A 12,232-nucleotide genomic window follows, 5' to 3' on the forward strand; every position below is an offset into this window, starting at 1 on the left:
GGTCTATAAGCATGAAAATATAGTTGCGTATTGACCTACAAATGGCTCAAAGTAACAATGTTGGTTCGTCTTCTCGGTCACATGATCGAGAAATGCAAGGTCAACGTGAGGAAATTGTCCGTACTATGTGGGAGGATTATATTAAAGACTAGTACACTACAATTTACGTTCAATTTTTTTTTTTATTAAATTAAAGTTAGATGAAACAATTACTTAAGTGAAGAACAAATAACTTTATAATAATTTATTATGCGATTTTATAATTTTTTGTTTATTTGATAAGATTGAATAAACAATTGGGGTTATTTTAATAGTTTTACAACTTATGGGATTTTTAAGTTTATGAAAAAATATACAACACAAAAATTTCATATTGCATGTCCAAACAAAACTGCAATTCATCTCATGATTCCATATCATGATACCATATCGCATGGCCAAACGGGCCCTAATATGTTTTAAACATATTTCATCATGCCTAACTACTTTGGAGAAGAAAAAAAAAGAATTGTATGGTCAGAAAATGAAGGGATTACTCAAAAGATTATGTCATAAAATTTGGTATGATCAAGCATGCTTAGTGCCATGAATTATTCATGCCATCGAAATTAAGAATTCATGATATTACTTGCATCAAGTAATTAATTAAATATATCAATATTTGGTGTTATAAATGTCACCAAACGTGCTGCATCAATCTGCTTATAGAAGCCATTTATGTGCCTCCCCAAAATAAATAAATAAATTTATCAATCCAAAACTTGCCAAAGGTGGATAATTTAATACATGAAAAATTTATCTTTGAAATCATCATTGGTAATTTGAGAATATTGAATAACGTTAATGTCAATCGCTTTTTCTGCGAAATCGGATAAACATGTATGCCAATTATATCTTGGCTGTTGATCCAAGAGTTCTGCTTCTTCCCATTAAATAATCAATGTCTCTTTGTACAATAGCAGATGATTTAAACATATACATGTAAAACTATTTTTCATTTATAATGAGACATAAAATGGAAGCTATGCTGCAACTCCGATGCCTCATCCTTAACGTTGATTATACGGGGTGGTGAGACGAGCGCAAGCTCAAGCAATGGCTACTTGAGGGTTTTGTTTAGCTTCAAGTGTCTTTTCATATTCTTCAATGGATTTAAAGAGCTCTGAGAAATTTCCCTTGCCAAAGCCTCCACATCCACCCTTCTGATAAAGCTCACCTTCCTCGTTTTGCAGCATGCACCCTATTCTCTGGATTATTTCGAGAAAAATTGTAGGCCTGCAGGAAACAAACGCGATTAATCAAGCAAATTATGATCACCAAACTAATTTACATAAAGTTGCTAAAGAGTACAGTTTAATTAGAGTCCGACACCTGCCGCAGTGCCGCTGCCAGAAGGGAGCAAAAGAAAGTTTTCCAAACAGTGTGTGCTATTTTCATCATGCGCATCATCTATAAAATCCCCAGACTAAACAATCTGAGATAACTGCAATCATCTATAGCCATTTCTATCAAGCATCTAGGAGTAACTGTCAAGACAATAGACAACTGCTTTTGTACTGCACGGTAAGAATGTATCACCAAGGCTTAAAAGTAAGTTCTAGAGAGTAATGGTTAGATACTCTATATAGGGGTAGAGTGCTGGATCGTTAAGATCACACACGTTCAAAAGATGAAGGATACTCAGATGGATATGTGGGCATACTAGGAGAAACGGGATTAGGAACGAAGTTATACAGGACAAGGTGGGAGTGGCCTCAATGGTGGACAAGATGAGGGAAGCAAGACCGAGTTGATTCGAGCATGTGAAGAGGAGGTTCGCGGAGACACCAGTAAGGAGGTGTGATAGTTTAGCTATACAAGTTCTAGCAGAGAAAGAGGTAGCCCAAAGAAGAACCAAGGTAGGTGATCAGACATGACATGATACACTAGATAGGAAGATTTGAGGGTCAAGGATTAGGGTAGAAGAATAGTAGGTAGCCATGTGTTGTAGAACTCTTACGAGGGAGAAGCAAGGAACTAGTGTCCTCTTCTCTTCTTCTCTGTACTTAGTAGTTTACCCAGTATTCATATAGTATCTTCTTCATTTTTACTACTACCTATTACTTCAATTGTTTTTTTTTTATCTTGCTATTTTGTTGTTTCCTACTTTGATTGCACTTTTTGAACCGAGGCTCTATTAAAAACAACCTCTCTACCCCACAAAGGCAGGGGAAAGTTCTACGCACACTCTACCCTCCCCAGATCCCACAAGTGGGATTACACTGGGTATGTTGTAAAAAAATGATACCAGATACAAATATCATGGTAGTTAATGGCCCTTAAAATGTGTGAATAAGATGTAGGATTAAAATAAAAAAGATACAATTGACCAAGTAATGAACCAAAGCTTGGTTAACTTTCCTTCTGGATGGATCTCTAGCACTGTGTTTATCCAAGTGTAAACACTGTAAGGCTCAACAAGGTCTTTAGCTATTGAAGGGCGGACATCCTCCAGGAAAAATGCCAGGCATGGGTATAAATTCTTTTGGTACATCTCATGTAAATTGGTAACTCATCCAACTTGACAATAATACATTCAAGTTTTTAAAGACAGTCTAAAAGCTTCTTAGAATCTTTAGGAAAGGCATTACAATAAGCATTTTAACTAATTTAGCATATTTTATCATACTAATTTCTGTAGATTAATACATTTTTTTGTTTTTGCTTTCTTCTCCTAAATCGTCCAATGAGCTAAGAATGCCCAGCTACTTCTTGGCTCAATCCTATCCATTAGAAAAGTAAGCCAATGTATAACAAAAAAATAATATTTCAAATGTTACTCAGAAAAACCAACGTCAAGTGTATTCACGAGTTGTCAATCACCGACTCATTTTGCTCAGCTAATCATTCAAAAGCATGTCTCATAGCTTATCAAAGAGCCAAAAGGTTCAGTTCCTTCTGCTTCCCAATTCCCACTCCTGCTTTTTTTAGTATTTCAAAGCACATTAGCTGGCGCAGAATCATCGGTGCCCGTGATTCTCTAAAAGCAAAAAATTCAAGATAACTATCCACCAAAGCAACTTAAGACAAAAAGTGTGGGATAAGACAGCTAAATGAAGCAGTTCTCCCAGTGTTATATTGAACAAATTGGCTCAATGAAAACTGAGGGATATTCATAGATGGAACTTAGAAAAGCTTTGTCAAAATGAACTCAATGCTAATATATTAAGAAGCATGATGTTAGTAGTATATCCAATGTAGCTAGCAATAAAAATTAATATCGAATGCAGCTAGGCCAAAAGGAAAAGACAAACCAGTGGTGAAACAAGAATGATAGCAGAAGTATAGAGATAGATTAAATAGAAGCAATGACTAGTGTTTGGCAGAATATGTGTCGTGCTCCCCTGCTTAATCAGTTCTCACAACTACAACCTTCTTTGATGGAATCTCCTAATTCTGAAGTTTCTGCTTATAGTCTGAAATCGAGACATTCAAAGAAAACAATATTTTTTCGTGGTTAATGTGGTCAGTATTCCATAGAGATAGGTTCAAGGAGGTGCAATCACCACTCAACAAGAAAGTAATGCTTTCTCCTTTTGAAGGGTGAAAGACACTCGGAGACAATTATCATAGCTTGTTAAAATAAAAGGAAATAAAATGGTTATCCACATGGCATCGAGAACATCTTTCAGATATCCTGCCCCTTCATTTCCAGTGACTTCAATCTTGCAATCAAATTGCCTTTGTGCTGTCATCACTAAATGTGTCCTTCCTGATAGCTACTTCTTCTGGAAACATTTCATCCTTTTTGCATGGGACAGAAATATGTAAACTAAATTATGATGGTCGGGCACACTAGAATTTAAGGTAAAGAACCTTTAGGAAAAAGAATTGTCAGGACCAATAATGGCAAGAGTAGAGAAGTTGTAAGAACAAATGCACAAGGTGCTTCGAATATAAAGTAACTTTGGTTCAAAGGATAACACAATCTTATAGAGGAAAAAGAATTGAATCATCTTAACTGAATAAAGTTGATATAAAAGGTCTGCAAGATCTCTAGCCAATCATGGATCACAATTAGGAATGAAGAGAGGCGATGAAATAAAATAAAGAAGAAAAGCATGTGTAATAAAAAATGCAACAGGAAAGAACAGGTAAATGGTCCAACCATTTCAAAAGAAGAACATGTAAAGGGTCCAATATTATCACATATAATAACTCAATGCTTATTAAAGAACAGCAACGACAGGTAATGACACCAATAAGGTTGTAAAGATGTCACAAATAGAAATGCAGAGGCCCTTAAGGAAGGAGTACTAAGTAGTGAAGTGTGGAGTGGACCAACGTGGCGCGTAAGATCCAAAGTTGCCATCCACGATATGAATAACAATAAGGACATCATAAATTACCATTTCATTTGATGAGTGGTAATCCAGTACTGCTTCCTGATGTGCCCCCAAAAGAAATAGGGATTTTGATGGAGGCAATGTGGTCTCTGAATATGAGCAGTCTCTTTGTGTGTACCCTTTCTGTTTTCCTATTGTTTATTATTTGGATATTCATGATTAAATCTCATAAAAAACTTTACATTGTTGTCAATTTAGCACATCAGGAACACTCCACTGACTTCTGTGATTAGGATATTTCCCTTCTGCCTCCAGCTATCCAATTTTTAGTTGATTTTGTAGTAACAATAACTCCAGTACTGCTTCCTGATGCTGGCCTGCTAATCCAGCTCTTACAATTTCAGAGGACTCTTTTCCAAATTTCAGACTGCTATACCATATTCCAGTCAGCTCAATCTTCTCCAACTCAAGCTCCCCAACCAACACATGAACATGCACTGGGATGGACACTAGATACTTGGACAACCAAACAAAATCATCTTGTTAACCTGGTCCCTAATGAGTCAATTACCAATTTCCTGCTTCCAAAAGCCACACACTCAGCTTAACTTAAGTCCCTAATCCCTATGGAGCTCCACTAGCTAGGATTGGGAAAAACAACTAGATTTTCAGCAGGCCGCCTAAAGTTCCCATTAGATCCCACGCTTCTCATCATAAGTTCTCTCATATGATAGACTATAAAGGTACATACCATTCTGCAACATCACCTCCTCTGCCCTCAACAAAATTTTGCATGAACTTTCAACCAAATAACCATACTAATCCTGATAATTCATAGGACCCTATCTTCAAGATATATTTACATTACATAATAGAGACTAATTAGATAGCACTCGTAGTGGTCGTTTGGTAGAATGTACTGCCCTTAATACACCAAATCATACAGTAGATAAGGAAATAATCCCAACATAGCTAATCCTAATCCTAGCATTACTAATCTCAATTGCCAGCAGTTCTAATACACTCTATTCAGTACTATTTTGATACACTACTACTAAACTAATACACTCTATTCAGTACTATTTTAGTGCACTACTACTAAACAATCCCGAAGTATAATAATTGTAACAAATAGCAAAGCACTCTAATTGAATAGTACAAGCCGAGGAGAAGAAGAGAAGTGAATTAGCATACCTATCCCCTACAGGCTTTGTGAATATCTGAAGCAGAGTCCCCTGATCATCCCTATCCACCAAAATCCCCAATTCTTCACATTCCTTTATTTGCTCATCGCTCAATATATCCCCTGCCCTGCTCTTCAAATTCTTATAATACGTCGGAGGAGGCGAAGGCATAAACTCAAATCCCCCAATACCACTCCTTTTCCTCATTTCCCTCAAAGTTCTAAATATATCCTCAGTTACCAATGCTAAATGCTGCACCCCTGCCCCTTCATTGTGCTCCAAATACGTCTGAATTTGACTCTTCCTTTTAGTCCCATACACCGGTTCATTCAGCGGAAACAAAACAGTTTCATCATTGTTAGCCAGCACCACAGAATTCAGCCCACTCTCAGCTGTCCCAACATCCTCAGCCGTAAACTCCGCAAATTCATGAAACCCAGTAAAGCTTTTGATATACTCAACAACCGGACCCAGCTGCGGGACATTCCCTACGGCGTGGTCCAGCCGGCGAATACCATAGTCAAGTTGGGCTCCCTCCACCAATTCAAAACCCGGAAGAAAAACAAATCTATTCGAATCTTTCAGAAAACTCACAAACCGCAAAACGACGTCGCCGTAGAGATGAACTTCCGAAATCACAACTTCATCATTCAAAATTACTGGTTCCGAAACGGGTTTTGCCCCATGAGAAACACAGGTCGAGAAAGCCAAACGCGAATTTGCAACTTCCAATGCTATTGCTCTCACACCGAGCCCGTGGGTAGCCGTGAAGGATCGGTGAGAAGAGACGGAGAAAGTTGGAATTGATGAAGAAGAAGGGGTAGAGATAGCAGGGGAATAAGGAGCAGTGAAAAGGAATTGAAGTTGGGAAGAAGAAGAACGAAGAAGATAAGAAGCATGGACGGAGTTTCCAGTAGAAAGATCAGATTTAGCAGCAATTGGCAAACCGAGACCCCAAGAAAAGCGACGAGCAGTATTGGTAGCGTCGCCGCACCAAAATTCAATGTGATGGAAGCGTTTAACATTGAATAAATCTGAACGGGGATTAGTACGAACGAAATTGTTGAAACCCACTAGCTTATATTTATCTTCACTGTCGGCGGGGAGTTGTTGGTCATCGGCGGTGGCGGTGGCGGTTTGTTTGCCCATGACTTGTTTGTGGTATTGTACTGTGTTTTGTGGAATATAGAGTGTGGCAGAGCAGACTTCGTACATTTGAAATTCTTTGAAGTGAATGGATTTTTGGAACTTGGTAGTACGTAGTACACGTGTACGTGTATCATTTGGTTCCCATCCGATATCCTATACTCGAATTAGAATTAGATAAAATTTGGAGATTAAGAACGAATGAATACTTGTCACTTTACGATAACTTGAGTGTTATATTATGTTCATCAATATTTGACTTTTGAATTTATGTTCATGTCTCAATGTATTCATGCGATGATGTGTTTTCATCATAGTGGCTCAATCACACTAGCAATTGTCTCTTACATCAAAAAACGTGAAGAGATGAGTTTTATGACTTGTTTTGTTTGCTGGATGAGTTTCTCTAATAAGATGGATTTGAAGATCATAAAAGGGAGAAGGTTAGGCTGGACATTTAAAGATACCAGACGGTCAGACCACGATATGTACAGTATTGAATGAGTAAAAGATAAGACATACGTATCAATATAAGATGGGAATATTGTAGCGCATGTTTCATATCACTAGTGTCAAGAGACCAACGAATCAATGGATGAATGAATTTATGCTTCTTCATTTTGTGAAGCCCCAAAAAATTACATTAAATTTTTATTGGAACATCCTTTAGCCTTCGATTGTTTCTGAAAGTTTCAATTGGTGTTTCTATATTAACATGTCATGACTAACAACCATGACTGATTCGATAATATAATGCATATCTAAAAAGACACGTGTATCGATCAATATAAAATGAGAAAATTGTAGCACGTATTTTGTACTTGTGTTAGAAGACCAACAAGTTAATGGAAGAATAATTTTCTGCTTTCTCATTATGTGAGATCCCAAAAAGTTACATTAAATTGTCCTTGGAACACCATTTGGCCTTCAACTGTTTCTTAAAGTTTCAATTGATGTTTCTATATTAACATGTCACTAACAACCATGAATGATTCAATAGTATAGTGCATGACCAGGAAAACAATTGATTTGAAATAAAGGGACTCGAATAGGAAGGAAAGATTGTTTAAATTAATAATTTAATTCATATCTATAGGCCGGTTATTACAGTTACAATATAGGTATCAAGTGTTGTTATATAGATATAAAGTTAAACATTGCTTCTTGTTCACCCCTTTAGAGGATGGGGATCAAATAACTTGTTACTGGGGTAGAAATGATCTTGGGGGTATTACGAGTAATAATATCCTCATATAAATAGTTAATCCTTATTGTATATGATCGAATTTCTACATAAGTTCTCTAGTACATGCAATCATAATTTATTTTGAAATGTTACATTCATGCTCACAAGAGTTTCGTGTGTTACGGATCGAGCCCATTTTGAATATAGTGGGAGATGTTAGCTTATGGGTCCGGTGGTGGAGTGTCTTTGAGTTCACTAGTAAACATTTTTAAAAAGAAAGTGATACATATTTGAGGACCACCTCATAATATTTAAGAACCATATAATAAAATTTTACATATGATAGAAAATGTTATTTTCAACCGAATTCGTCAAATTTTCCATCCCTCACAGAAAATTATTATTAATTTGCCATCTACATATAAGGGGAAATTTGTTGCAATTTTTCATTGAGAAGGTGAAATTCTAACAGTGTCAATAGCTATTTCACCTTTATGGAAGGAATTGAAATTGATAGCAGGATAGTTTTTCACTTTTCTGAACATTTGGGGCCTTTCTGAATTTATTAAACCTTGGAGGGGCTCTATCTCTTTCTCATAATCTGGGAAATAGAACACTGCCAGACTTATCCTTTCTTGTTCTGAATTTGCAGCCACCCTATGAATTGGGCTCTTGAAAATTCCATTACTCATTATCTATCACCACCTCGCATAAAAAGAAAAGAACATCAATGAACATCAAATTTTTTATTATATGATCGGGCTAACTTTCGCGCTTCTTGATTAATTTTACGGGGTACCTACCACTTTCTACCAGCAACAACTACTAGGTAACTCTCATCCACCTAGGACAAATGAGAAGAATTACCTAGTGTTTTTTTTCTCCGCTAAGTTTTGAACTTGAAACCTCAAGGTTCTCAATCACTTCATTGACCACTAGGCGACACACTTGGGTACATATATGTATAAAATTTGATTTTTTTTATTTTTATTTTTATAAATCCAAAACTAAACCAAGAAACCAAATAAAGTAAATTATTAATCAAAAATCAAATAAAAAAGTCAATCTAAATTAAAATTTGATTTGGTTTTTCAGTTTAATTCAGATCCTAAATGGAGGTACTTTCCATTTAACCAACCCCTCCTATTCCAAAAATTGATTATCAAACCTAATTAATTAACAAACAACTCAAAATAATAGTCAAATAGTTAAATCTTCCTCTTTTTTACTTGATTTTAGACAAATTTTGAAAGAACTCTTGTCCACCCCTTGTAGATAAACCAACTCGTATAGATCGATAATGTAAAAATATTTTATGTATCAATATATTTTAATCTGTTATACCATATATACTAACCTGTTATTTAATTATTCAAGTTACTAGTTCTACTTTTTATTGTTACTTCTAATATGATCTGATAGTATAAAAATATATTGTACCTCGAGTTGATCACCAACGTTGATTAGTAAAGCATGGGGTATTGTAGGAACTCCATACCATTTACCATCTTTTAAAACTTGAAGGCCCTCAACTTCTTTGTCTTGCAAAAGAGTAGTGATTATTGATGCATCTGCATGAGCTTTAACTCCCAAGATTTTATCTGGTTTTGGACATTTAGGGTACAAGTTAAATCTAGCTTGTACCAATGTTCTTTCTCCAATCTCTTTAGAGAAAGCATCATCCTCCAAGTTTTGTGATCTTGCAAATATTTTTAGCAAAGTTCTTGTTAATACTATCACCTTATTACAATATTCTTCAAAGACATTCCTGCAATAAAATATTTGATTCAAGTTATATACACTAATTGACAATGTAATGAATTTATTTTTTATCTTCACTATAATTTAAGGTGCTATGATAAGTTAAGTTAGTGATGAGAAAATGACAAAATGATCATCTCTTATGTTTGAGGCAGTGGTGGAGCCACCTTATAGTTAGGGGTTCATCCGAATTCCTTCGGTGGAAAATTATATTATTTATACATAGTTAAAATAATTTTTTAGGTATATATAGTAGATGTCAAACCCCCTTCAACTACTTCGTGTGTCTTACTTCTTCAAATTTTGAACTTCTTATTGAAAATTCTGGCTCCGCCACTAGTTTGAGGTAGTTTCATAATAATTCCTTAATATAAATGTACTCGATCGATCTGAAAGAGTTTTTGTTTTGTTAATTTTGTCAAAATTAGTAAAATTTTTATATTTCCATAAATATTTAACAAACTAAATTAGTTAGATTTGAGGAAACTGTAAAAGAAAAGATTTAATCAGAATTACTAAAACAATCCATCAATCTATAATACACTACACCATAAAGTTGCACTTCAAAAAAACTGCATCAGACTCTAAAAATAGCATAAATTGCAAAATCGGAAAAACAAAATTATAGTTCCAAACGTGAGTTCATGTTAATTCTTTTTATTTTTTTAAACAATCCCTCTACCGAGGGAATTTGTTTAAAAAAATTGAGATAGACCAAAGTTGCTCACTTTTTTTTTGGAAAAATTAATGAAGTAGAACTATTCAAGATTATATTTAAAGGACTACTTTGAATCTATACCCAAACTTCATTTAAAATTAAAGAACTAAAACTATTCAAAATTATATTTAAGGGACTACTTTGAATCTATACCCAAACTTTATTTTCTTAGTCTTAAAAAACACCTCTAAATTTAATTTTAAATTCAACGTAAATTATTAGTTTCATCCCTTAATTATTAACAACCTTAAAAATACCCGCTTACTTGACTAACTAAACTTATATTACGAATTACTTGTAATTGATTTTTAACCAACCAACTAATATATAAATATATCTTTTAATTTGTATTTGCATAAAAATTAAGCTCTGAAAGAAAGAAATTAGAGGTACATACCTAAAATTAGGAGGATTTTGAGGCCAAAAATGAAGATTTATTTGATCTTGAGGGTATGCTGTCAAAAGTAATCGATCACACCAATCTAAAACTTGTCCTTCAACAAAAATTGGGTCATTTCCATATCCTTCATATCCATCAGCAACTCGACCATATTTTTGCTTCTCTTCAATTGATAGACAAAAGAATTTCTTGATGAGGTTACGTATTTCCTCCAAATATGAACTTGACATCCCATGACCTATTACCTAATAAATAATACCCCAATCAAAAATAGAAAATTAGAATAATAACAATAATATATCCAGTGCAATCCACAAGTGATGTATGGATAAGATGATATGTATGCAGTCTTGCTAGTTCAATATATTCAGTGTAATTTCAAAAGTGAAGTATGGATAAGGTGGTATGTATGCAGTACGATCAGAGGCGAATCTAGGATTTTTCGAACATGGGTGCACCAAGTAAAATGTATTGAAGTGAGAATTGATCCTTAATCCTCAAGGTCAAAAGCTCAACATTTAACCATGTGGACCAGTTAGACTTCTTGTAGTACGGGTGCAAGAATATAACATTATACAAAATCTTAAAAAATATACATATAAAATATCTAATTTTACGAAGAGACCACGGGTGCGAGTGCCCTATTTTTTGGCTGTAAATTCGCCACTGAGTACGATAGACATACTCAGTTCAAGTGAAACATATGAAAAGAAGCATGTGAAGGAAATACAGAAGTGTAAAGTCTTGCTATAAATAAAGGGGAAGGGAACAATAATAACAACAAATAATACGGCAATCCAATCAAATGAAACTACACATAATACCAATAAATGAAAAAGACTATAACAATAACAACAATGAAGAAAAACACAAAAATACAATAGTCAAAGGCTAAAGGAGGAACAAATAGAAATAGAAATAGGGATCCAATAGGTACAATAACATAATAATTTAAATAAATGACAGATGAAATTAAATTAGACCTGAAAAACACCACAGGAGCTGAGAGTATCTAGCAGTTTGTTGATTTCATCCTTGTATGCTTCAGAATTGGGATTCAATGAAAGCAAATTCAGATCGATGATCGGTATTTGGATCGATGAAACAGAGCCTAAGTTACCTGCAAAAATAGTGTCCTTTTTAACGAAAAACTCCGGTGGAGGTTCTTCCCCTTCAGCAGAAATCTCTTGAATACGTTTTGGTGCTCCAACGATGCTCATTATGTTGGGAATTTGCAGTAGTTTGAGTTGCAATGTGTGAATATATATTGTTAGTGAAAACTTACAAGATAACAAAAATACAAGATTACAATTGAAAATAAAAAATGAAGAAATAAATCTCTTCAGGCTGAGACGCGGATATCTCGCTCTCTTTAAGGAGATTCAAGCCCACTGCAGCAAATGTTTTCACCAGTCCAGCAGTAGTCCTTCTTGACTTGTCCCCTCCAGGATACAACAACCTAATCACAAAATATAACTCAACAACTCTGGACAAAAGTTGAGTCCAAAGCTC

General features: G+C 34.9%; 2 protein-coding genes across 2 annotated transcripts; both read right to left on the reverse strand.

The window, feature by feature from the left end:
* Positions 1 to 917: 917 nt before the first annotated feature.
* Positions 918 to 6,691, reverse strand: LOC125877012 (4-hydroxyphenylpyruvate dioxygenase). Its single transcript, XM_049558315.1, has 2 exons — positions 5,520 to 6,691; positions 918 to 1,275 (listed from the first exon to the last, which is right to left on the reverse strand). The coding sequence occupies exons 1-2, from the start codon at positions 6,656 to 6,658 to the stop codon at positions 1,089 to 1,091; spliced, it is 1,326 nt and encodes a 441-aa protein (XP_049414272.1). The 5' UTR covers positions 6,659 to 6,691; the 3' UTR covers positions 918 to 1,088.
* Positions 6,692 to 8,136: 1,445 nt separating this feature from the next.
* LOC125877014 (protein SRG1-like) lies at positions 8,137 to 11,949 on the reverse strand. Its single transcript, XM_049558318.1, has 4 exons — positions 11,704 to 11,949; positions 10,718 to 10,965; positions 9,282 to 9,609; positions 8,137 to 8,536 (listed from the first exon to the last, which is right to left on the reverse strand). The coding sequence occupies exons 1-4, from the start codon at positions 11,938 to 11,940 to the stop codon at positions 8,288 to 8,290; spliced, it is 1,062 nt and encodes a 353-aa protein (XP_049414275.1). The 5' UTR covers positions 11,941 to 11,949; the 3' UTR covers positions 8,137 to 8,287.
* Positions 11,950 to 12,232: the final 283 nt, after the last annotated feature.

Source organism: Solanum stenotomum, chromosome 9, assembly GCF_019186545.1.
Source record: "Solanum stenotomum isolate F172 chromosome 9, ASM1918654v1, whole genome shotgun sequence".
NCBI classification, from domain to species: domain Eukaryota; kingdom Viridiplantae; phylum Streptophyta; class Magnoliopsida; order Solanales; family Solanaceae; genus Solanum; species Solanum stenotomum.

What these genes read in the sequence shown, in the direction of transcription:
- LOC125877014 (XM_049558318.1), bottom strand. Translation starts at nt 11,940, where the DNA reads ATGAGCATCGTTGGAGCACCAAAACGTATTCAAGAGATTTCTGCTGAA. An exon ending in CAAAATCCTCCTAATTTTAG is followed by an intron (nt 9,610 to 10,717) that starts GTATGTACCTCT and finishes ATTTTATTGCAG; the next exon opens with GAATGTCTTTGAAGAATATT. An exon ending in ACGTTGGTGATCAACTCGAG is followed by an intron (nt 8,537 to 9,281) that starts GTACAATATATT and finishes AGGTGGTGATAG; the next exon opens with ATAATGAGTAATGGAATTTT.
- LOC125877012 (XM_049558315.1), bottom strand. Translation starts at nt 6,658, where the DNA reads ATGGGCAAACAAACCGCCACCGCCACCGCCGATGACCAACAACTCCCC. An exon ending in ACAAAGCCTGTAGGGGATAG is followed by an intron (nt 1,276 to 5,519) that starts GTATGCTAATTC and finishes TGTTTCCTGCAG; the next exon opens with GCCTACAATTTTTCTCGAAA.